The 22,820-nt window shown below is 35.6% G+C and overlaps 2 protein-coding genes across 2 annotated transcripts in view; one reads left to right on the plus strand and one right to left on the minus strand.

Annotated features, from left to right (window-relative positions):
• The window catches only part of LOC138314182 (uncharacterized), a 56,754-nt gene extending 47,977 nt beyond the window's left edge, over positions 1-8,777 (minus strand). Inside the window, exons 1-2 of the mRNA XM_069254372.1 lie at positions 8,690-8,777; positions 731-824 (exon numbers count right to left, since the gene is read on the minus strand). Coding sequence (XP_069110473.1) covers positions 731-768 — 38 coding nt within the window. The 5' untranslated portion in view covers positions 769-824; positions 8,690-8,777. The remainder of the gene's footprint in view (positions 1-730; positions 825-8,689) is intronic.
• A 5,911-nt stretch (positions 8,778-14,688) lies between these two features.
• Positions 14,689-22,053, plus strand: LOC138314187 (calaxin-like). Its single transcript, XM_069254385.1, has 7 exons — positions 14,689-15,035; positions 15,783-15,935; positions 16,290-16,397; positions 17,735-17,820; positions 18,800-18,868; positions 20,393-20,497; positions 21,149-22,053. Exons 1-7 carry the CDS (start codon positions 14,978-14,980, stop codon positions 21,239-21,241), a joined length of 672 nt encoding a protein of 223 aa, XP_069110486.1. The 5' UTR covers positions 14,689-14,977; the 3' UTR covers positions 21,242-22,053.
• The last annotated feature ends 767 nt before the right edge of the window (positions 22,054-22,820 follow it).

The following is a 22,820-nucleotide window of genomic DNA, read 5'->3' on the forward strand; positions in this document are numbered from 1 at the left end:
AAAAGACTCGCAAGTTGATATGGGATACTAATGCTGATATTAGAGGCATCACATGGTAAAACATTGTAAAATCCATGGGACGGGGGGTGTTTATACAACTTCAACTCCTTCTCCAAATAAGGGGAGCAGTGTTAATTGCACATTAATATTATTACTGTAACTACTATGTGATTTAAAAAATGACAGAGCTGCCACTCTAGTCTGTGACGTTGATCAGAGCTGCCACTCTAGTCTGTGACGTTGATTTTTTTTGCAGCAGGTCATTTGGACGAGTAAACCCCCAAGTTTTACTAGTCCGACTATTTAATTATCAGTCCAAATTAAATATACAGCCGTTTTGCTTCAGCACTTCAGTCATGATAAATAAGTTTACAATTTTTATCAAAAATATAGTCTGGATGCATTCCAGAACACAACTTCTCATAAATTGATGCATCCGGACTCAAATAATCTCATACATATATAATGTACTCAAAATGTGTTGAAAAACGCGATTGACCACCGCTCTTGTAAATATAATATTTACCGATATTAAATTAATTGGGTTGGGAGCCACTAGTCCAATTGGACTAGCTAGTTCATTATAATTAGCACTAGTACAGCTGTAAAATTACTAGTCATGGGCATCGGTCAAGTGCTTAAAGTCGCAGACGGAGAGCTAATTTTAATCCATGCTCTCTTTTGGTTGTATATGCATATATACATGTAATGTAATTAAAAGGATACTTACATGATATCAGACACTGTTACTTGTTTATTTGCCATCATGTACTAGTCGTTGTAATCAACATTCCAGTGAGTCTGTGACATGTACATTTCACATTCTGAAAATAGACGAATATCAATTTAAATTCGACATATATTGCACTTTAAGTGAAAATGGATAAAATATATGGTTAAATCTGCATAATATATATTCTTTGGCAACGTTTAAGGTTGATATAACACTTGTGTGCAAGTCTTGTAATGTTTTGCATGGCAATTAAATCACACATTACACGTTATGAATGTATATATTTAACGAACAGATTCATTTATGATACTATTTAACATCTTATAACAAGAGGCCCATGGGCCTTAACGGTCATCTGACTCATGGCACAAAACAACAAAGTCACAGTATAAAGTATTGGTTAACGATTAATATAAACAATACAAGGAACTCCTTAGTTGAATATGTAAGTTTCTGAAAAAGGTAAATGTCATTTGTTGAACAAACTTGGTAGCCCTTCATCCAAATATGGTCGAAACCCATTCAAGGATTAATATAAGGAGGAGTCAGATTTTAAAGCCAAATTTCAGCAAAGCTCCCATTTTGGACCTCGGTCATACTATCACCATGGGTCTTACCTCGGTCCTTTATAAAATATGATTGTCCTTACCTAAAGTTCCCCCTTCTGAATCAATTAAAACCACTATAGACCAATTTGCATTAAGATCGGAGACTGAAACCTTAAAACAGGAAGTGGGCCAGCGGCCATCTTGGAATACCAAAATCTTTAAGAAAATGTTTGCATGTTGTTCGGCATCAATTAAAACCCCTATAGACCAATTTTCATTGAGATCGGAGACTGAAACCTTAAAACAGGAAGTGGGCCAGCGGCCATCTTGGAATACCAAAATCTTCACGAAAATGTTTGCATGTTGTTCGGCATCATTTAAAACCCCTATAGACCAATTTTCATTGAGATCGGAGACTGAAACCTTAAAACAGGAAGTGGGCCAGCGGCCATCTTGGAATACCAAAATCTTTACGAAAATGTTTGCATGTTGTTCGGCATCAATTAAAACCCCTATAGACCAATTTTCATTGAGATCGGAGACTGAAACCTTAAAACAGGAAGTGGGCCAGCGGCCATCTTGGAATACCAAAATCTTCACGAAAATGTTTGCATGTTGTTCGGCATCAATTAAAACCCCTATAGACCAATTTTCATTGAGATCGGAGACTGAAACCTTAAAACAGGAAGTGGGCCAGCGGCCATCTTGGAATACCAAAATCTTTACGAAAATGTTTGCATGTTGTTCGGCATCAATTAAAACCCCTATAGACCAATTTTCATTGAGATCGGAGACTGAAACCTTAAAACAGGAAGTGAGCCAGCTAAAATTAAGAAAATTTGCCCTTTTGGGGCCCCACCCCTCAGTTCCTAGGGTTCAGACCAGACTCATTTATATAAAATATAATTGTGTTTCCCCAATGATGCTTCACACCAAATATGGATAAAATTCATCCAAGGATGGAGGAGGAGTAGGATTTTAAAGCTAAAATTAAGAAAATTTCCCCATTTGGGGCCCCACCCCTCAGCCCCTAGGGGTCGGACCAGGCTCATTTATATAAAATATGATTGTCCGTCCCAAATGATGTTTCACACCAAATATGGATGAAATCCATCCAAGGATGAAGGAGAAGTAGGATTTTAAAGCTAAAATTAAGAAAATTTGCCTTTTTGGGGCCCTACCCCTCAGCCCCTAGGGGTTGGACCAGGCTCATTTATATAAAATATGATTGTCCATCCCAAATGATGTTTCACACCAAATATGGATGAAATCCATCCAAGGATGAAGGAGGAGTAGGTTTTTAAAGCTTTAAATAAGAAAATTCGCCCTTTTGGGGCCCCACCCCTCAGCCCCTAGGGGTCACACCTATCTCAAATATATAAAATATGAATGTCCTTCATCAATAATGTTTCACACCAAATATGGATGAAATCCATCCAAGGATGAAGGAGGAGTAGGATTTTAAAGCTTTAAATAAGAAAATTTGCCCTTTTGGGGCCCCACCCTCAGCCCCTAGGGGTCACACCTATCTCAAATATATAAAATATGAATGTCCTTACCTAATGATGTTTCACACTAAATATGGATGAAATCCATCCAAGGATGAAGGAGGAGTAGGATTTTAAAGCTAAAATAAGAAAATTTGCCCTTTTGGGGCCCCACCCCTCAGCCCCTAGGGGTCGGACCAGACTCATTTATATAAAATATGATTGCCCTTCCCCAATGATGTTTCAAACCAAATATGGATGAAATCCATCCAAGGATGAAGGAGGAGTAGGATTTTAAAGCTAAAATTAAGAAAATTTGCCCTTTTGTGGCCCCGCCCCTCTGACCCTAGGGGTCGGACCAGGCTCATTTATATAAAATATGATTGTCCTTCCCTAATGAAGTTTCACACCAAATATGGATGAAATCCATCCAAGGATGAAGGAGGAGTAGGATTTTAAAGCTTAAAATAAGAAAATTCGCCCTTTTGGGGCCCCACCCCTCAGCCCCTAGGGGTCGGACCAGGCTCATTTATATAAAATATGATTGTCCTTCCCTAATGATGCTTCAAACCAAATATGGATGAAATCCATCAAAGGATGAAGGAGGAGTAGGCTTTTGTATAAATAGTCTTACGCACGACGCACGGCGCACGGCGGACGGCGCACGGCGGACGGCGCACGGCGCACGACGACGGACGAAACACGATGACAATAGGTCATCCTGACCTTCGGTCAGATGACCTAAAAAAATGATTGTCCTTAAATCAATTTTGTTATATTAGTAAGTGTTAGGAATTGGTTTTAAAATCATAATCGATGATCGGTTTTGGAAAACCTACTAATTAATTATTTCATAATCGGATACCATTTGCAGAAAACTCCTATATTTATAATACCTTTTAGTTTTTTTGAAGAATTTCAGGTAAGATATCGGATGAACCAACAGTATAAAGAAGTATTTTTTTTCGTAATTCAAATTATTTTGTATCTAAATTATTATCAGGTCTAAATCATTTTGAAATGTGGTTTTGCACATATAAATAACATATTAAAGGCTCAGAACAGTTATTATAAAATCAAAGAGTTATTCTCCCATTTACATATTAATTAGGCTCAGAATCAGTATAAAATAAGCAACGGAGTTATCTCCCATTAATATAATCGATCGTCTTGATCGTCTTTTCTGTTCAAAATGGTACTTTTAATGGAAAATTAGTGAACTTTTGTAACATGTTTATCAAAGTTTTCTCCTGTAACGGATATAGGCTTGGCAGTGAGGGAAATGAAATAATGAAACAGTGTATCTAACAATCCTTAAGCACATGGAGAGAAATTTTTTGTCTCTTCCATATATGGCAATTCAGTCGAGTCGACCTGGTATACATTGTATATGTGGCTTTGTCAGTCTATTTGTACATGTAGAAGTGTAACTTACTGTATGGGAGCATCGGCTTCAGCGGTTTTGGAGAAGAAGCCGAAAATGTGAATTGTTTACGGACACACGACGGACGACGCACAACGCTGGACAAAAGGCGATTAGTGAATTAAGGTCACCTGAGACTTCAAATCCTACTTTTAGTCTGTGTTAAGAACTGTTTGAAATTCATCATAATAATGCATACTTGTAAACAAAAAACCCTTCCTTACATGTTCAGTGTTATTGTGGTTACATGTATTTACCGAGTTTTATGTTTACTAGCTTTTTTTTCGCCTAGTTTGACTTTTGGATGCATTTGCTGTATACCCGTTACACACCAGCAATTTGGGACAGAACAAGTTGCTGGAAGTAAAAACCTAATACAACAGAAAACATGCCAATCTCGAACAAATCCTTTGTCGTATCAAATGACGACATTTTCCCGATAATAAATAACGTAAATACCTTGCAATCAACACATTCCGGAGACATGACACCTATATAAGCACATACTGCTGATTCTCTGCTCATTTTCACAACATTATCAATCTTTATTTGGAAAGCATAAACAACAACAATGGGGGGATACTTTTTTGATAGGGGGGATACTTTTTTGATGGGCAGAAAAAGTATCTGGATACTTTTTTTGATGGGGGATACTTTTTGATGGGGATACTTTTTTGATGGGGGATACTTTTTTGATGGGGATACTTTTTGATGGGGATACTTTTTTTTTATATGAAATATAGCATCCAGTGCATAAAGGAAAATTATGTAAATATTATGAGCTGACAGTGTGGATAAATTTTCTACAATCATAATGAGGAAAAAACAGTATAAAGCTAGTATATTAATAATCCGAAATAAAAGGCCAAATAAATTCAAAGTAAAATTAAAATCATTTCTATGGAATATATATTCAGCCACTATAGGGCCTTCTTCAGTCCGAAATAACACTAACACAACGTGTTCGTCTACATGTTTTGTTTACATCTATTGTGTGCAGGTACGAAATGTCTCGGCCCGTTTGATGTATACGGCGGGTTATTTCGACCCAACATGCTATGTGCACTAAATCAACCCCAGTGTTTAAACAATGGTTATAACCACAAGATACTTTATCAGATAGACTCGTGTAGCCATAAACATAGCACTGACGTATCAAAAGGGGATATTTATATGCAATCACATGCACGGTCGAAATGTCAGACATACCAGCTTTTCGAGGTGGCAATCGAAAGAAAAGTTTGACAATCGACTAAGGGTATGTTATTGTTTTGAGACAACTCGTACCTCACACTATTCTGTAGACATAGTGCCTATTACATCAAATCTAATAAAATAAAACACAGAATCCTATTATCATGACGTTTGAAAAAAGGATCAGAGAAAATCCCACTAGGGGCCACGTGATCCTTGATAAAGACCAGTCAAATTGCTGCCCCCAAAACTTTCACACCTAATGTCATCTCGCCCCAAGAGCACAACATAGCTTACCGTATATGTTATACTGGGACGAAATGTCGTATACACTTGATGCAGCAAGGTGCAGAACCTACACGTGGTCGTGAGTACACGTGGTATAAAGATCACCTGAACATGACATGACCCCCCATGGGACGCTGTCAGATCCTCTAATCACCGGAGTGGTCATAAGGATCTGTATTTTAATCAGATTTCCTATCACATATTGCTGTTCACAGTCGTGGTTCCCTAGTGACCACCAATCTCTCTACGGCAGGTTGCTCCCATTCTGACTTAGAATTGAGGAGCTTGTCAGCAACTGATCCGTGTATAGCGACCGCCCCTGAAACTTGTCGTTCGAGTGGCTTAGAGAAGGTCTTGAGGACTTCACACTTGAAGTTTCTAATGTCACCTTCGTCTCCTGGGTGTTCTTCGAGCAAGTGCTTAGCCAGAGCATTAGAGAGATTACCACTGTCTACTTGGCGCCTGTGTTCCTGGAACCGGGTATATGCATTTCGGCCGGTTTCACCAATGTACTCAGCCACTGTGTTGTGCTTGGCACAGATTTTGCATGTGGCTTTGTACAGCGCACCGGACCGGAAATGTAATGACCAACCACCAGAACCAGGGTTGCTCTGACACAGCACACACTCTCCTCGTTGACACTCATCACCAGATTTAGTGTCGGTACGAACAAGTTGCTGCTTGATCGTCTGCCCACCAGTTTCAACCACCCTGATATTCACACGTCAAGTCTGGGCCCCCTGTACCGCTGTCACCCCTCGCACACGTCTGGCAAGTTCTGCACCAGGAGTTGATGGTACGAAAATTACGGTGTCAGCTGGTCGAAACCGTGAAGCCTTTTTCACGTTCTTCCTAGACCTGCGCTCATTCTCCTTCCAAGATCTATGCCGATATAGTGGCGTATCACCACGCTCGCTCGCGCATACCTGATTGGCATAGCCTCTGAGGGCAGCAATGATTACATTGGCCCTAAAAGACTCTGGATATCCTGAGATCAGCATCATCTCTGCAAGATCCTCCATAAGCTCTTGGCGCAGTTCTGGTACCAAAGATGGTCTGGTGTTACGCAATCGGCGTATGCCGTCCTGAATTAGGGATTGGCGTTTCACGGACACAGGGGAGTGCACTGCGATTTAGGATGAATTGTGAGCTGGAAACCTCTTTCTTGTAGAACTTCCAGTCCACAGACCCATCCGCGTCGCGAATTTGGACCTGAATGTCCAGCAACGGCATCTCATCCAGAATCATGGGCCGATGGATAGTCAACCTCCATTCTTGTATAGGGGCATACTGAGTTGGCAACCTCTTTAATTATCTGCGCCGTCCTCTCATCTGCTGGTCTTATTCTATCACTCTCCACCAATTCATCCACAATCACGATCTTGCTCTCAACAAACCTACTACGTGGTGGTAACGCCTCCACAACAAGGTTCTGGTCATCCACATAAACTTTGTGTACGTATACCTGGTGGTTAAGGAAGGTTGACACCGTGGCTGCTGCCATTTTCTGCCTGAACTGTCGGCACCAGAAAATCATATGGATCTTGGCTAACGCTCCAGATAATTTAAAATTAAACTGGAATTTTCTACAAATATGCCAAAATTGATTAAAATCCGCCAATAGATGAGATCAGGAAAAATTGAAAGAAAAAATGTAGAAATACATAGAAAATATAATGAAAAATAAAAATACGAAGACTTTTGGCACCTTACTGTACATTTCTTGAATTTCAAGATATTTATAAGTGAGAAGGATTTCGTGTCTGTCTCTTTACATTACTAAACACCACGCGAGACGCCTATGACCCGGGAATAAAAACCGTTTTTCTTAACAAATACTTGTCTTATCGAGTCAAAACGAAACACCAGTGTAAAGTTTATTAAATTTCACAACGTTTATTACTTGATTTAAAGACGGAATATTTAGAGGATATGTCTTAAATTTTCGTTAAAAATAAATCGACAGCTCGTGAAATGACGGCACCGCTTCAGAAAGTAAGACGGTAACCCTCGCACCCGCAAGCTACATCAAAGGCCTGCGCCGGCCGATATCAAAGGGAAATCAGTCACGTCGCCCAACGTCACGGTCAGTGCAAACACGACACACAAAAGCGCCTGCCTTGGACTTCCCCAAAACCCAGTGTGACTTATCCTTCTCATATACGTCCTTGTTGAATTTGATTTTAAATTAAAAGTTAAACTGGAATTAATTTTTTGATTACACCATTGTGTTCTTTACTTGATTTTGGCATATGGTGTACTGCTAATAATTGGAATTCTTAAGTTAAAAGTCTCATTTCAGGTATTCTGCATATATACCCATATACAACTAACATAAAGTCCAATAAGCCATTCATACAGTAATTAGTGACGTCACGATGGCCAGTTAATTAAGTTCACTGGTGGTCCAACTTTGGTGGTTTGGCTTTGCATTACTGTTACAGCAGTGTAAAATTTTAAATTAACGATTTTCCTTCCTTATTTTCCGACCAATCTTAAATGTAAATACAATATGTAATGTACCAAAATGGAGATGGGATTATTTCCTTGCTAATGATATTTTCCATTTTTTTTGCTGACATTTCTGTGTCGAAAGTTAAATCTTTCTCACTAATTAGCTTATAAAATGCCTTAGCTACTGTTGTAGGGCAAAAGATATCACCTTTTGACTCAGAAGGTGATATCTTTTCCGCTACAACAGTAAAAAAATGTCTTAGACAACAAGTGGCCTTGGGCGTGGCCTAATCTATTGTTCTGACCAGTGTGACGTCAGCCTGAATGGCCCTAGGCATATAGCCTTTAATCACAGGCGTCTGCTTCTGGTTTGATATAGTAGGGTAAGATATTTTATATTTTCAAAACCAGATGCAGACGTGTATTTTTTCCAGAAACAGACGCATGTGACAAAAAAGCGATTTCTTTCAGGAATTTTTGGTGAAGTGAACCCAGAGCCTGCATGACGTAAAAACAGACAACATGGACGCGGAAGGTTATCTATCAAAATGACGTTCATTACCTGTCTTCACTGGCAACTTTGGCTAGGATACGATGTGTAAACTTTATAACTTGTCCACTTCCGCGTGTGGCAACTTCCGATTCAAAGCCCAATCTATATATAGATCGGAAATTCCCCCGAAACTGAAAGTCACGTTTAATGACGCGCTCACACTAAATATTCCCTCTAAAGCTTTTCTCTCTAGCTACATTTTGATTTAAACATATTTTATTGTGTAATTTTTATATACAATGGGATTGGGCACAAGTTTTCCAACTTATATGAAGCCCTCTCCCTACAGAATTATAATCAATTTTTATAACAAAGAATACAAAAATGGCAAAATATACATACATGTATTTACATATTTACAAGATTTTAGAGAGAGAGAGAGAGAGAGGGGGGGGGAAAGAGAGAGAGAGAGAGAGAGAGAGAGAGAGAGAGAGAGAGAGAGAGGAGAGAGAGTTTATTTAAATAAATGTATATAATTACTTAATTTATTGAAGTGTATGTATTTGTGATCACTCCCGATGCTGACGACTGAAGTTGTACTGATCGCTGTTCTTGTCTCGCTGCTTTACTTAAAGTTCATCACATCCCGTGCCTTGGTATCTTTCTCCTGTCAATCTGTTGCTTTCTTAATTACGTTTCTCTTCGATCGTCAGCATCGGAAGGATATTAAGAAACATTTTTTTATTACATATAGTTCATATTATAAATAGGAAACGTAAAGGAGGAGGGAGGGGGGGTTAAAACCTATTACATTCAGTTATATACTCTTGAGTGCTCTGACATATTGTAATGTTATCTTCAATAGTTAAATCTGGACTTCCATGTTAGTAGTAGCTGCAGATCTAAAGGAATGAAATTTGTTTAATGTTTCGAAATAATTGAATTCTCTGGTCAGTCGTAATTATTACATGTAAAGAAGAGAGTGATGGGCATCCTCAATGGGATGCCCACATTGGCATTGCTGGTAATCTATTAAATTAGATGCGGAATAAATCATTGTTAAGGGTACTACATCTATTTCTTAATCTGGCATGCAATATATTTGCTTTTCTATTTCCAATAGAATAATAAATAGTTACTTTTTGTAAGATTATTCAGAGACTTTTTAAAAATGTTATATGAAACACTATTTCTAATATTTATATCTAGCTGGTTCCAAAGTCGAATAGTGGAAGGAAAATATGATGCATTTGAGAGCTGGAGACGGAAATTAGGTAAAGTAAAGTTGTTAGCATTTCCAAGATTATAGGAAGAATTTTCTGAGACTAGTGGGGGTAATAATGAATAGAGGTAGTTGGGTGTAATTTTGTTATTTATTTTGTAAAATAGTTGTAGTTTTCTACGGGAACGACGGGAAGTAAGTGGTTCTAGACCGCTTTCCAAATACAGTGAATTTCTGCTAGCGTAAGACGGTAGTCCAGTAATTATTCTAGCAGATTCAAGCTGAAGTTTTTCTAATTTTTCTGCGTCACTAAGAGAGCACCCATCCCAAACCTCACAACAGTATTCAAACAGTGGCCGAATGTATGACTTGTAAATTTTTATTAAAGTTTGTTTATTAAGAGTATCTTTAAGTTTTCGAAGAACACTTACATGTTTTGATACCTGTTTACATATATTATCAATGTGGATATTCCATTTACAATTAGCTTCCAAAGTTACTCCTAAGTGCTTATGATTATCTACAAAATCTACACTTACATTATTGAATTTGATATCGATTATGTGATTATGTTCCGTATTAGAAATAAGTAAAGCTTCCGTCTTTTGGGGGTTAAAAGTTACTAACCATTTATTTGCCCAATTTTGAATTTTACTAAGGTCTTCGTTAATTTTAGTTTCTATTTCTAAAATTGATGGCCCAGAGCATAGCAAAGAAGTATCATCAGCAAATAATTTAGAAAGACTTTCGAGGTTGTCAGAAATATCATTAATATACAATATAAAAAGGAACGGACCTAATACTGAGCCTTGGGGGACACCAGAATTTGTAGATTTGACGGAAGATTTACTATTTCCTACAAAAACTTGCTGTTTCCGATTACTGATGTAATTTTTTAACCAATTTAGCAATTTTCCGCCTATACCATAATTTGCTAGTTTAACATTCAGTCCCTTGTGCCACACACGATCGAATGCTTTCGAAATATCACAGAAAACTAAACATGTTGAGTGCATTTTTTCAATATTTTCACATAGGGAATGGTAGATTTCAATAAGTTGGTGAGATGAAGAATGTCCAGGTTGAAAACCTGACTGATATTTATATATGAGGGAATTATCAAGTAAGTAATTGTTTAGATATTTGACTACCAATCTTTCAAAAACTTTTCCTATTGTACTTAAGAGAGATATAGGTCTATAGTTAGTAGAATTATGCTTATCTCCCTTTTTAAAGAATGGCATGACTAGAGCTAATTTCCACTGTTTTGGGAAGATACCAGTATCCAAGGAAGATCTGAATATTAGAAATAAGGGTAATGCAATAGAAGATGCTGTGTGTTTTAGCATGTTATGGCTGATTCCGTCGTGTCCTACTGCTTTATTGATAGGTAAGGATTTAAGAATGTCTATAATGTCGGTCGGTTGAAATTGTATGTCGGTTATATTAGAGTCAGTCCTAATCTCTAACTCTGGAACGTCAATTTGTGAATCGTCAATAGTTGATATGGAAACAAAGTAATCATTTAATAAATTGGCTTTACCTACATCCGTCATTTCAGGTTGCCCTGTATCGTTTAATAGAGGAGGAATAGAGTTAGTAGTGTCCGAGGTTTTTAATAATCTTCGAATGATTTTCCAGTAGTTTCTAGGGTTTGAATTCGAGTGACGATCTAAAATGCCATTTATATCTGAATAAAAATTTTCTTTGGTGTGCTACATGTATCATGGGGCCTACAGTGTATGGTGTTTAACTTAACTTGATTATATCTTGGGAGAGCTCTGTCCATCACAGGAACCTGTTTGGGCCCAATTCCTTTTCTCATTATATACATAAACGACTTCAAGAATACATGCATGCTTCCAACGATTTATAAGTAATATATATACCCGGTACGTCCTTGCTGCACAGCACACCAAGATAATTGTACAGATGACAGCATCAATATATATTCCTTATACCCGATAATTCTTCTTAAAGACGTGATTCGTTAGCTGAGCAGCTAATTCTGGCGCGAAAACTACATGCAATTACTAATTATACAGTTGGGAACAAATTAAGCTAAACTTGGTAGTGAAGTGCACTGGAATGCAAAAGTAAAGTGAACTCCGGTTTACTAGCTAGTGCACTAGAGTTAACATCGTAGTTCACTATATAGAGTTAGCATCACATTGCACCAGAGTTACTATCGTAGTGCACTAGAGTTAACATTGTAGTGCACTAGAGTTAACACTGAAGTGCTATGGAGTTTACATCGTAGTGCACTACAGTGTTTAGTCTAATGCACTAAGTTGTTCACTACATGTGCACTACAAAGTGCACTAGATTGCAAGTTTAGTTTCCTCCCAACTGTATAAGCTTACATTACATCAGAGATTTAGATACATAGTAGATAATACTAAATTATCTATGTCTCTGATTACGTACACGTAGGGTAAAGCTACTTTACACCAATGATTATTCAAGCGATTTGAAAAAAAAAATAAGTGGGGGCTTCAACTACGGGATTTGGGAGGGAGTTCCACCACTCGCCGACTAAAGATTCCTTGTATTGCTGAGGTCCTACTTTACTCTGTGTCTTGTATCTAGTTTCATAGAGTGTCCTCTAGTTCTAGTCAGTGACTGTGTGACTTACATATATAACTTGTTCTATCTAATTTGAACAGGTCGTTTGATATTTGATATTTTACAATATTGTTTTTACAAAACAACTAACAACAAAAACGAAACTACAAAAAGATTTGGACGCAGCAGCACAATGGGAAACAGTCTGTCTAATGAAATTTCACCCAGATAAATGCAACATCGTCACTATTACTACAAAACGTAACAAAATACATCACAACGAGCAAGTATCAAGCAAATATCAAGACTAAAATATCTAGGACACTACACATAAATAATATCACCGTAAACAGATCACTAGGGCTTTTAAAGCGATACTTAATTAATTCACCACATATAAAATAACACGTATACAAAGCACATAGTTAGGCCCAAACTTATGGCAAGCCAAGTTACTTGTTATAAATGCATTCTATTAAATCCGATATCGGAATAAAAATTTCCGATATCGGAAATCCTAATTCCGTTATTCCGATATTGGAAATCCTGTTTGTTATATCAGGAAATAGAAAAAATTCCTTTATCAGACACTTTAGTTCTGAAATGTGAAATTATAACAGAACTGCATGGTGTCGTGATATTTGTTGTTTACGTATCTTGTTGTTCTGTGTTGCGGTTTTTTTTTCTATCTGTTGAATTTGGTTTGTGTTGTGGGAGTCCCATATGGAAGAGCAGTATTCCAGTTTTTTTGGCAAATCAATTTACTTTTTATTCCGAATTTCTGATATCCGAAATTCTAATTCCGATATGGGGAATTCTATTAGAATTTCGGACATCAGAAATTCGGAATAAAAAGTAAATTGCCGTCGAACACCAGACCTTACTCATAACAGCAGAACTAGACACTCTTATCCACATTCCTCCAGACAAATCTCTGCTACAAAGGACACATACAAATACAGAATTCATTTTTCCCGCAAACAATAACACAATGGCTGCACCACAAAAAAAACTACTCAAAAGCTTTCTATAAGGTGTCACACTTGTCTTATTCATTAACTCCATAACTATGGCATCAGGGGGAACTTTAACAGATGGATAACAAACTTTCTCGAGAACAGAACACTCTCAGTAGAGAGTCTGGTGTCCCCCAGGGGTCTGTTCTCGTCCCAAGCTTGTTTTTATATTATATCAATAACATGTCACGCCAGAATTAGCTGAGAGAGCAGACGTTTTCTGTTCATTATACCAAATTTGGTATAAACCCTTCGATAAATAATTAAAACCATCGTGCTCAGGAGACTCAACGGTATTATCCTGGAACCTACATTTGTATATATAGGTTCTGTGACACTCTAGGGGTTAAGAAAGACGACGACGCCAGGAAACATGAGTCGACCCGCGTTATGAAAATTAACATCCGATTTATTTGATTAGTTTGTTCAGAAGCTGATGATAAGTGTATTAAGCTACATAAAAATACCTTTTCGACTATATCAAGTTATCATTCTCCGATTTTACATTCCTATTTTTAAGAACAAAATAGTCGTTTCGGAAAGTAGTAGGCCTTTAAAACTTGGTCATTATCGGCCTATTTACAAAGGGACATCCTGTATGTATAAGGTTTTATAATACATGTAACTAGCTTATGTGCAAGTAACGTGACGCTACCAACCGGCTTGGTACACTTTTTGAAAATAATTGTCAAAATTTTCTAACGTGTGCTTGAATCCAGATTTTTCTTTTAACATTCCTCAAATAGATGCCTTTAGTTTTGATTTCATGATTTGTTTACTTATCAGCAGTGCATAGTTTTTTTTTTTTTTTTTTGTAAACAGAGAGCTTTGAAGCATGAAGGGTCCAGTCCTGTTTTTCAGCAGGTTTGAGTACCCAAAATGGTACACCTCCTACATTTGATTTGATTGATAAGTAATCTAGACATGATATCAATGTTTGAATTCATTTAAGGATAGTTCAAACATTTTTTAGTTCATTTAAGTCACATGTCTGTCAAAAATATCCCATTCAGAACATTTAGAACATTTTTTGAAGAAAAGAAACAACTTAATTTATAGGAAACTAACTTTGAAAGTAAATTTTAATATTACTACTAAAATGTATCGGCTATTCGCCATATCATTGTTGCGTTGATTCTTTGAGTGAACAGAGCTTGGTGCTTCACGGTTTGTTGCTTAGTATTTGTTGGAACGGGCCCGGCACAAGTGTACACACATAACCCGTACTATTATCCGGATATACTGATGAGCGCATGCGTGAATCACATGGAAACGGATTGTAATCCGATGTAGTGATAAAATATATATTTTCGTTGTTTTTAAAAACTCTCCACTTTTTTAAACATATGGCTACACAAAAATCACCAATTGTATTTTAATTATAAAATGATTAGCATCTGAATGCATGAAAATACGTAGTGTTTGTAAAATTTGCCCATTATATTATTTTGCGTTCCTCATTTTTTGTGCGTCCGATATATAGGTTAACTGTTATTCCGTTGTTGAGGAAGCTAGCTAGGATTCTGCACACGTCAAACAAACGCAATATTGAAGATGTCAAGATCAAAACCCAAAGCAAAAGTTGTGGAGGATTTAATGCGGAAAACGCAACGTAAGTTTGAAAGAATATGTTGTTAATTAGAAATGCCAATTGTCAGGATTTCATCTACAGGAGTCCCTCAAGGAACATGTTTGGGCCCCATTCTGTTTCTCATATCATATGATATAACTTACTGTACATAAATTGACTTCCATCAATACATGCAGCACAGAACACTAAGATTATTCACAGACGACAATATTATAAACAATAAAGACCCACACACTAAAACTACAGAAAGATTTGGACGCAGCAGCACAATGGGAAACAGACTGGGTAATGAAATTTCATCAAGATAAATGCAACATCATCAGTGTTACACCAAAACGCAACAAAATACATCACAACTGCACACTCCACAATCACATATTTTTAGAGTAAAAAATAAAAGTGTTCTAATTACCATTAAATGTAAAAATAAAGTGACAAAAGCGTATCATTTCAAATAGAAGTGCTTAATATTTTAATGATCACGAACCAGTAGTAAAGATTTACAGCTCGATACAGCTATTTACTAGAAACAGATTATTTAATCGAATATCAATCGGTTAATGACTTCCAATTACAAACCGATGATCGATTATGATTTCAAACCTATTGTCCTTCACTACCGGTGGCATTGACAGGATCCCGAGAAAATATCCTGAAGGAATTCCAGGTGGGATCCAGTTGGGATACCCGGTCATATTTTCTCTTAGGGATAAATTGAAAAATAAATTATACAAAAAAATCAGGTAATTTTTTTTTAAATATTTTCAGTGAGAAAAGATGCTGTTGAGTGTCTAATGATGATGTTCAGGGAGATGGCAACGAAGAGTAAAAATGCTGACAGGCTATATGTGGAGAAATCAAGATTCAAGGAAATGCTGTATAAGGAATTTGCTATGACAGACGATTCATTAAATGAAAGAGGTATGGCTTGGAACTATTTTAAAGCATACAATGAAAAAGTAGAAGACATCCTGTATATATAGGTACATTGTAGTCAACAATATCTATGTTCACGTATACACATGCATATATATACTGCATTTTCATGATGTCCATATTTTTCACATTCAGAAAAATCATATTATTAATTATTGTTAGGCCTTTAGTGCTAAAGTATACTACGTTACGTAAGTTAAAAAGTTCAATTTGGTAATTACCTCTGTTCCACGATATCTTCCATACTTATATAATTCTTGTATGAAATTAACTGTAGTTAAAAAAAGTCAGCTGAATCTTTGTGAATGTATTAAAATTAATGTTTATATTACTGTTTAGTATTCACAGCTTTTGATGCTGATCGTGATCAGTGTATTAGTGAAGAGGAATGGGTTATCGGATTCTCAATTTACCTGTCGAAAGAAAATGATGAGAAGAAACTGAGATGTAAGCATTAAATCTCAAAATTTCACAAAGAAGTTTATAAGTTATAGTAACGTTATCGACCCAATATGCACCCATGACCCTATAAGTGCCCTCTCCCCCTTTTGAGGCCTCAATATCATATGCCCAGGCATAAATAAAGACCAAAACTATCAAAACTGTATAGGTTTGCAGTTTACTTTTCAATAATTTCATCTTATTAAGAACCTTTTCATTTTTGCAAATTTTTGAACGCACTGGGCGCTTATTGGGTCGAATACGGTATTCAAACTTTGTATAGATGATATACAAAATATACAAAAATATGTAGAAATAAATGGATGTGATACTTATTTATTTTTACTAATTAATGCACATATATAAGGGATTTTTTTTGACATTATGATTATGTATCACTATTTATGATATGAGAAAGAAAGGATTCTATACTCAGTTGGAATATACATGTGTATATCATATAAGACCTGATGGGTCAAGATAACTTATTGTCGTTGTGCTTCATTCATTACCATAAGCCAGCCACCATGCATAAATTTTTCATCGAAACAACTTCTTCTCAATAAATGTAAGGCCAATGCAGGGTACTGTTATTTGGCCTACATTTTAATTGCTGGGATGACGGACTACCAAGTTCATTGAAATGAATTAGCTTGACCTTCCTTTAATTCACAGGCGTCAAATAGGCAAGAATCTTTCGACAACATGTAAATTATCTTATATATAATTAGAAGCCTGGATATTTGATGATGGGCCTGTAACATTAAGTGCTACCAAGTTAAATTAATGTCCAAATGAATGACCTTAAAAACCTTCAAGGTCACCAACCTTCAAGGTCACCAAGGTCAAATAGGTTGATTTTTTTTTCGAAAATGACTGACTAGACATAGTAGATACCCATAATCTGTATTGTTAATCAATCTATTAGTCTTCAGTTTTGACCTAGTCAATCAAATATAAGCAGATTTTTGTAATGTTTTTGATTTGGCTGATTATATAAGTCTGAACTAAGGTTGTTTTAAATTACTGAGGACTGTTTCGTAATCTCGGGACCTGATATTTGGCTTTCTGTATGCTGGAATGAGGGACTACCAAGTTTTAATGTTTTACTTATTTTATTAATATGTATATTTATACAACTACTTCTCAATAAATGAAAGGCCAATGTAAGCTACTGATATTTTTACTATAATTTAATTGCTGGGATTGATGAAGGACTACCAAGTTTACTGAAATGAATTACCTTGACCTTCTACATTGCTATTAAAAATGTTGATTCTTCATAATATACAGTTGAATGCATGGTTCTTGGTGTATAATGGATGTTTTTTGTCTATCAACAGTTATGTTTCGTGCTTATGACATCAAAGATGAGGGATATATCACCAGGGAATCTATGTTCTACTTTTTAAAGGGCTGTTTTGCAATGGTAAGATTTAACTCCTAATCCAGCTCCTTGAACCTAGTGTATATATATATAATTCATCATGTATAACCAGGTTATTGTGTAATTTATATAATGCATATACTGTATTTGTCGTAATTAGTGCCCAGGGGGCTTAAATGATTGCAACAAACAGGGTGCTTATTAATGAACCAAAATCTAAGTTGTGGACGAAATAAGTCAGCCATATTTTAAATCTTTCTATACTCATGCTACATTAATCTGTTACAGTAAACATACATATGTCTTTTATCCTTTGAGACACAACATCATATCGTGATTCACATGTAAAAGACTCACAAGTTCATGTAATATGGGTACAATGCTGATGTTAGAGGCATCATATGTTGTAAAACATTGTTAAATCCATGGAAAGGGGGCGTTTATACAACTTCAACTCTTCCCCAGAAATGGGGAGGGGCTCTTGTAAGGAGAGGGGTGCTTATTACAGCGAATATAACAGTACATGTATACTTACATGTATGTAGGGTTTGCTATTGGTTATTTGTGTTAGTAGATTTATACATGTTTGTTTATAGTTGTAAAACCTTGTTAATTTGACGTCAGTTGTGTTATGAATTAGAGGATCTTAAATGATCAAGTGTTTATTTCTTACAAGATTTTATTGATGTGATCAAGTATAAGTTTTTAGTACCCAAAGCTCACAAAAAGAAAAAAAATTGGGACTAGTTTAAGAACATTAGTGGATGATCCTTTAATTATAAATAAATGCAAGTGTGATAACTTTTATCAGTTATGGTTTGTCATTTAAAAAGGTAGGTAGAAAATCCAAGGTTAAATACAGGCAATTATTCTAAAAAAAGAAATTGTGTTTCCTTGCTGTAAAACCAATTTCAATTACATAAACTTTTTAATGATGTTTTGGACTGGAAATAACTGCAGTCTGTATGTGTCCCTTTACTTAGACTTCTTGTTTGAATATTTCTTGTCATTTATTATTTAGGCAGTGGTTTCAGAAGAAGATGCAGAAGAAGCACCAAAAGATCTTGTTGAAATTGCACTGAAAAAATTGGTAAGACAGAAATATTTTTTTTCCACTTAACTGATAACCCTACAGATCCTACATTTTCTACTATTAACGCTACAGATCCTATATTTTCTACTATTAACCCTACAGATCCTATATTTTCTACTAATAACCCTACAGATCCTATATATTATCTACTATTATAACCCTACAAATCCTATATTTTCTACTAATAATCCTATACAGATCCTATATTTTCTACTAATAACCATACAAATCCTATATGTTCTACTAATAACCTTACCGATCCTATATTTTTACTACTAATAACCTTACATATTCTATATTTTTCTACTAATAACCCTACCGATCCTATATTTTCTACTAATAACCCTACAGATCCTATATTTTCTACTAATAACCCTACAGATCCTATATTTTCTACTAATAACCCTAGCGATACTATATTTTCTACTAATAACCTTACATATTCTATATTTTCTACTAATAACCCTACAGATCCTATATTTTCTACTAATAACCTTACAGATCCTATATTTTCTACTAATAACCTACAGATCCTTATATTTTCTACTAATAACCCTACAGATCCTATATATTTTCTACTATTAACCCTACAAATCCTATATTTTCTACTAATAATCCTATACAGATCCTATTTTCTACTAATAACCATACAAATCCTATATTTTCTACTAATAACCCTACCGATCCTATATTTTCTACTAATATACCTTATATTCTATATTTTCTACTAATAACCTGACATATTCTATATTTTCTACTAATAACCCTACAGATCTTATATTTTCTACTAATAACCCTACAGATCCTATATTTTCTACTATTAACGCTACAGATCCTATATTTTCTACTAATAACCCTACAGATCCTACATATTATCTTCTAATAACCCTACAAATCCTATATTTTCTACTAATAATCCTATACAGATCCTATATTTTCTACTAATAACCATACAAATCCTATATTTTCTACTAATAACCTTACCGATCCCTATATTTTCTACTAATAACCTTACATATTCTATATTTTCTACTAATAACCCTACCGATCCTATATTTTCTACTAATAACCTTACATATTCTATATTTTCTACTAATAACCCTACATATCCTATATTTTCTACTAATAACCCTACAGATCCTATATTTTCTACTAATAACCCTACAGATCCTATATTTTCTACTAATAACCCTACAGATCCTATATTTTCCTATATCCATTTTTTGGTATTCCCCACAATTTCCTGGCATTTTAGGTAACCAATCACTGTAATGAAACCATCAATAAACATCTGAAAATCATATCTAAACATACAGAATAACTTATATTGGGTTCATGTCCCTTTAAGAAGATGGGATGAACAGAGACAGATATTTTAGATTTGAAAAAAAACCAAGGATCAGTTTCAGTATTACATACTTGGATATATATATACCCTTGAATATATCCCACAAAATGTTGACCCCATACTACATATTATATATTGCATTCCACTAATAGTATTTGATCTCAATATTCTAGGATTTCGACAAGGACAGTAAGGTGTCATACGGAGATTTCGCTCAGATTGTGAGTGAGGAACCATTGCTTATAGAGTGCCTTGGGACGTGTTTACCACAACCACATGTAAGTCTTTGTCATATACAAACACACCTGTGTAATGGGATACCCCAAGAGACAGAGCTAATTGTGTCTTATTAGACAGGTGTCCTAATGTACAGGTTACCTAATGTTCTCGAAAGAAACAACAATACATAATTGATATAGAGCTATTAATTACAATGCATAGTCTACTACACTGTACGTATATACTATGGGACATTGAACTTAAAGTAAACAGGTGAAATATATAGGAAATCTCACGGACGGACTTTGAATGTGATACATTAGATAGACTGACTTAAATACAATGTATATATACAGGGTGATGCAATAACTAGACAGGTTTGACTATATTTCCTTTTATGTCACCTGAGATCTTTCTTAAATTTCACATGTATGTTCCTCATGGTACCTGGAACAAAGATGAATATTGATTTTTTGAAGCTATTCGAAAACAAGCTAGCAGCAAGGTACTGACCACAGTTTGGTATTTGTTCTCCGGGTACTCTGGTTTAATTTCCTCCCCCTCCAAAACCTTGTACTTCAATAAATTATACTGGCTGTGGCTAGAACATTAAACCACACTTAAATAACAAATGTATAATTTTATGTAATATTTCAAAAGTTTTGATGGTAAATATTTATTTAATTATGTATATTATACATTTTTTATAGGTTATTAAAAAGTTTTCTACATTGATTGCTGGAGACAAGTCACCTTGGATGGATAAACCCACCAATTACAGCAAGCAGCAGATCAAATATTAGAGAACCTTATCTTTATTGACCAATAGGTAGCGACATTGTGTATTCACTGACAGGCGATATTTAATACTTCAGTTATTGGACTGACCAATAGAAAATGATCCTACAGATATACAATGTCATGCACATTTGCCGGTGTTTGTAAATCTATTATCTGTTTTTTTGTAGTGTATTTTTAGGTTTGGGGATGAGAAAAGAGATATGAGGATTTCAGAGGGGATTTTAAGAAGAATTTTACAAAAAGATATATATCTCTTTGCAATAGATAAACACCAGTTTTATATTGTACCATATTGATGCTTTGTAAAGTAGTAGAGAAAGAGAAAAAGACTGATATCAGTTAATTACAGTAGCCATTTTATTGGTGCATTTTTTAAGACAATTCCGTCTTGCACTTCAGAATTAGCTCCCTTGTGGGTAGGTATCGATTGTTACGTTGTGAGCGCAATTCATGTAGTTTTCTCCGAAAAGTATGACGCTACGCTCGCAAACACATGACGTCAAAATCAATACCTAGCCGCAAGGGCACATAAGTCTGTAATATGCAAAGACGGAATACCAACTGACCATTTGGTGAAAAGCATGCATGATTTAATGTTAATGATTAAAAAAAAAAAAAAATGTCATTATACCATATACTTTAATTTGGCTTTACATTATATAATTGACTACGGGTTTCTATGGGTTTCCCCACCAGACCCTCGATCCCCCTCAAGTCTCTCAATGATGAAATATAGCATGTAAAAAACATCACTATTTTGGAGAAGACACATTAAAATCCCAACAACAGGACAAGGTAGCAGTGTACAGTAAGACCGAATTGGCCCATGGGTGAGATTTTTATTAAGCAGAAAGCCCCCCTGTTTATCTTATATGCATAAAAAATTAAAAAAATGTTATATCGTCTAAAATTGGTGAATTCAATCTAGAGAAATTATATGGAAGCTTCACAATTTGCATAAAGAAAATTCCCCAAAATGGTTCGAGATTAATGGTTTAGGAGGATATTCCGAAATGTTGCGTCTAAGATGGAAAACTCGAATACTGTAGCAGCAGAAATCGATAGCCAGGGTACTAGGTAAAGATTGCTCAAAAGTTTAATGATATACCCTATGTCGAATAAAAATAGGCCTCGGGTTCCGCTATCACGGCTGTGCAGTGATGCTTGGTTTTAAACTGTGTTCAAGAAAAAAAGATTCTCCTAGGAGGGGGTGTAATTTTGGGTTGAAAATCCAAATTTTTTGCATTTTTTCAAAAAAAAAATTTGGTTACCATGGTTTTTACAGGCTCACAATACCACAAAAAAGCAGACTTGTCACAAAAATACTGAACTTTGCAATAACAATTGCAAATGTTGTGGACAAATATATATACTTTGATATAGATGTCATTTAAGGTTAAAAAGCTGTGTCATAATTAAAGGGAGTGATTTTTTCAAATCTACTGTGCACCTGGATGGCAGCAGGAGGTGTCAAGGGGAGGTAACTGTCCTAGCAAAGCTGGAGTAAACCACATGGTGACCATTATTTCTTAGAATTTTGCATTAGTTGTGGCATAATTGTTGGTATCAGGAAGTTGTTAT

This window comes from Argopecten irradians, chromosome 2 (assembly GCF_041381155.1).
Source record: "Argopecten irradians isolate NY chromosome 2, Ai_NY, whole genome shotgun sequence".
Lineage (NCBI taxonomy): Eukaryota > Metazoa > Mollusca > Bivalvia > Pectinida > Pectinidae > Argopecten > Argopecten irradians.

Excerpts from the sequence above, each read along its gene's own strand:
- LOC138314187 (XM_069254385.1), top strand. The coding sequence starts at position 14,978 with ATGTCAAGATCAAAACCCAAAGCAAAAGTTGTGGAGGATTTAATGCGG. Across the intron at positions 16,398-17,734 it reads TGATGAGAAGAAACTGAGAT|TTATGTTTCGTGCTTATGAC; the intron begins GTAAGCATTAAA and ends GTCTATCAACAG. Across the intron at positions 18,869-20,392 it reads AAATTGCACTGAAAAAATTG|GATTTCGACAAGGACAGTAA; the intron begins GTAAGACAGAAA and ends TCAATATTCTAG.